This window comes from Macrobrachium nipponense, chromosome 15 (genome assembly GCF_015104395.2).
Source record: "Macrobrachium nipponense isolate FS-2020 chromosome 15, ASM1510439v2, whole genome shotgun sequence".
In the NCBI taxonomy this organism is placed as follows: Eukaryota; Metazoa; Arthropoda; class Malacostraca; order Decapoda; family Palaemonidae; genus Macrobrachium; species Macrobrachium nipponense.
Window position 1 is genome coordinate 88,528,550 of NC_087208.1, and position 2,916 is coordinate 88,531,465.

The window sequence follows — 2,916 nt, forward strand, 5'->3', positions numbered from 1 at the left end:
TCGATAACAACCCTCGACCGTTTATTGAAACATTGCCCATAGGGTTCCTCCTGGTGCCGACCCAAAATGATTAAGTTATTTTTGGCCAAATGGGGGCAAATGGAGTTGGGACATGACGGTAAAATTGGGATAGGATGAGCCAAAAATACGTATTCCTACTCGTTGCAGATAAGTAGTGAAAGAGATGAAACGACAAATAGGTATTCAAGTAGCTAGATAGAAAGACTGATGAATTTAATCGTGTCTCAATATTAATTTTCAATATTTCTTTTCATATACCTACTGTTCAGCCACTCGCCCACCCTGGCCCAAAGCCAGAATTATAGAACTTGTACCAAAACCATGCTTAAGGAATACTCTTATTCCCCCCTGAAGATCATTTCTACCAACACATTCAGTGCCACTTGCAGTGACACCAGTACTTTGCACCCCCATCATGTCTGCCATAAGCCAGCAAAAGGAAGATTACAAGTACTGCTTGGACCTTGGCCAAAGGCTAGATGTACCGGCAGGACTGGGTTCAAGTCAGAGTAGCTGAGGCCAAAGCAGAGAGGGAAGCCGAGAAGGAAGCAGAGCTACTCGAGAAAGAAGCAGAACAACGCGACAGGGAAGGAAGAAGAGCGAGAATTGAGAGAAGTGGAGCGGCTTACCCAAGAGAAGAGGAGAAGCAGAGTAACTAGAGGGGGAAGCAGAGTGGCTCGCCCAAGAGAAAAGAGAAGAAGCAGAGCAACTAGAGAGGGAAGCAGAGTGGCTCACCCAAGAGAAAAGAGAAGAAGCAGAGCGACTAGAGGGGGAAGCAGAGTGGCTCACCCAAGAGAAAAGAGAAGAAGCAGAGCAACAAGATTTGGAGGGAAGAAAAGAGCAGTGGCACTAGAGAGAAGCAGAAGCTCCCGCCCAGGAGCAACTAGAGAGGGAAGCAGCGGCTCACCCAAGAGCAAAACTAGAAGCAAGCAAGACTGCTCAACAAAGAGAGAGGGAAGCAGATGGCTCACCCCCAAGACAAAAAGAGAAGAGCAGAGCGACTAGAGAGGAAGCAGACTGCTCACAAGAAAAAAAGAGAAGAGCAGAGCGACCTAACGTGGGAAGCAGAGTGGCTCGCAAAGAGAAAAGAGAAGAAGCAGAGCGACTAGAGGGGGAAGCAGAGTGGCTCACCCAAGAGAAAAGAGAAGAAGCAGAGCAACTAGAGAGGGAAGCAGAGTGGCTCGCCCAAGAGAAAAGAGAAGAAGCAGAGCAACTAGAGAGGGAAGCAGACTGGCTCACCCAAGAAAAAAGAGAAGAAGCAGAGCGACTAGAGGGGGAAGCAGAGTGGCTCGCCAAAGAGAAAAGAGAAGCAGAGTCACTAAAAGAGGGAAGGCAGAGTGGCTGGAACCCAGGGGAAAAAAAGAGAAGAACAGAGCGAACTAGAGGGGGAAGCAGAGTGGGCTCGCCCAGAGAAAAAGCGACGCAGGTCACTAGGAGAGGGAAAAGCAGAGTGGCTCACCCAAGAGAAAAGAGAAGAAGCAGAGCGACTGGAGAGGGAGGCAGAGTAGCTCGCCTAAGAGAAAAGAAAAGAAGCAGAGCGACTAGAGAGAGAAATAGAGTGGCTTGCCCAAAAGAAAAGAGAAGCAGAGCAACTAGAGAGGGAAGCAGAGTGGTTCGCCCAAAAGAAAAGAGAAGAAACAGAGCGACTAGAGAGGGAAGCAGAGTGGCTCGTCCATGAGAAAAGAGAAGAAGCAGGGCGACTTGAGAGGGAGAAAGAGCGAGAAGCCCTGGAGAGAAGAAAAGCAGCTGACAGGGCACACCAACTTGCTATGATAGGTAATGGTGCACACTCCACAATGACTCCTTCCCCACACTCCATGCTCAACAGCAGAAATGGAATGAGGTGGAACCAGAAGTCTGGCTCGACCTATGTGGGATCCACCAGCAGACTCCTTAAGGAGCGTATCGATTCTCATCGTGGCGTAAGCTTCTGTACTGGTAGCAGAGTTGCAAACCCGGAAAATTCCAATATTAGAAACCACTCCACAATTTGTAAAACACATATCGATAATAAAGACTTCTGCATTTTAGGCCATACCACCAACTCTCAAAACTTTGTTACTATGGAATCACTTTTCATAAAACCAATTGTTCCGTTGTTAAACACACATACGTCCTCCTCCCCTCTGTAGTTATCTTGACTTGTATTGTTTATTTATGTTCCGGTTTAGTTTAACGCTGTTACCCCTCTAAGGTCAGTCGTTAATCTTGTGTTCTGTAACTCTGTTCACTGTTACTTTCATTTTTTTGCTTACTATATGTTCAGTCATCTTCCATTTCAATGTATGTCCTTTTTAAAAGTTAATTCCTTTAATTTTAATGTGTATATTTAGTACATTTGATAAGAATAACTTTCAGCTTTTACATTGATTAATTTTTAGTTTTAGTGTTTACAATTTTACTAGGAATTTTATTTTTCGTTTTAACATCCCTAATGATGTAACTAATTGGAAAATCACGAAACTTTGGAATAAAGACACCCTATACATCTGTGTGTCCTCTTCCTTTTAATATAATGATTATCAATATGGATTGACTCCAGACTCCTTACAGGCATTTTTCTTGAATTTTTGGAGGATGAATGAGAACGTTATGATATTCCTGTAACTGTAGCAAACCTCATTAGTCTCATAAGTTATGTATCAAAGATAGTAAATTTTGTTTTAATGGGGAATTTTTTGTACAAAAGTTTTGCCCCAAAAAGCTATATGGTTTAGGTATGTGGATGATATTTTCTGTATTTGGCCAGTTAAATAAAATTTCCAAGAATTCCTTATTAATCGGAATAATTGAATCCCTTATATAAAATTTACTGTTGAGGAAGAAAAAAATTGTAATTTGAATTTTCTTAATATAACTGTCCACAGAAATGTTAGAAAGTTCAACTTTACAGTC

At 43.0% G+C, this 2,916-nt stretch overlaps 1 protein-coding gene across 1 annotated transcript; it reads left to right on the forward strand.

The window, feature by feature from the left end:
* The first annotated feature begins 500 nt into the window (after nt 1–500).
* Nucleotides 501–1,699, forward strand: LOC135226747 (uncharacterized). The gene is made up of 2 exons (XM_064266456.1): nt 501–672; nt 909–1,699. The coding sequence occupies exons 1-2, from the start codon at nt 501–503 to the stop codon at nt 1,697–1,699; spliced, it is 963 nt and encodes a 320-aa protein (XP_064122526.1).
* The last annotated feature ends 1,217 nt before the right edge of the window (nt 1,700–2,916 follow it).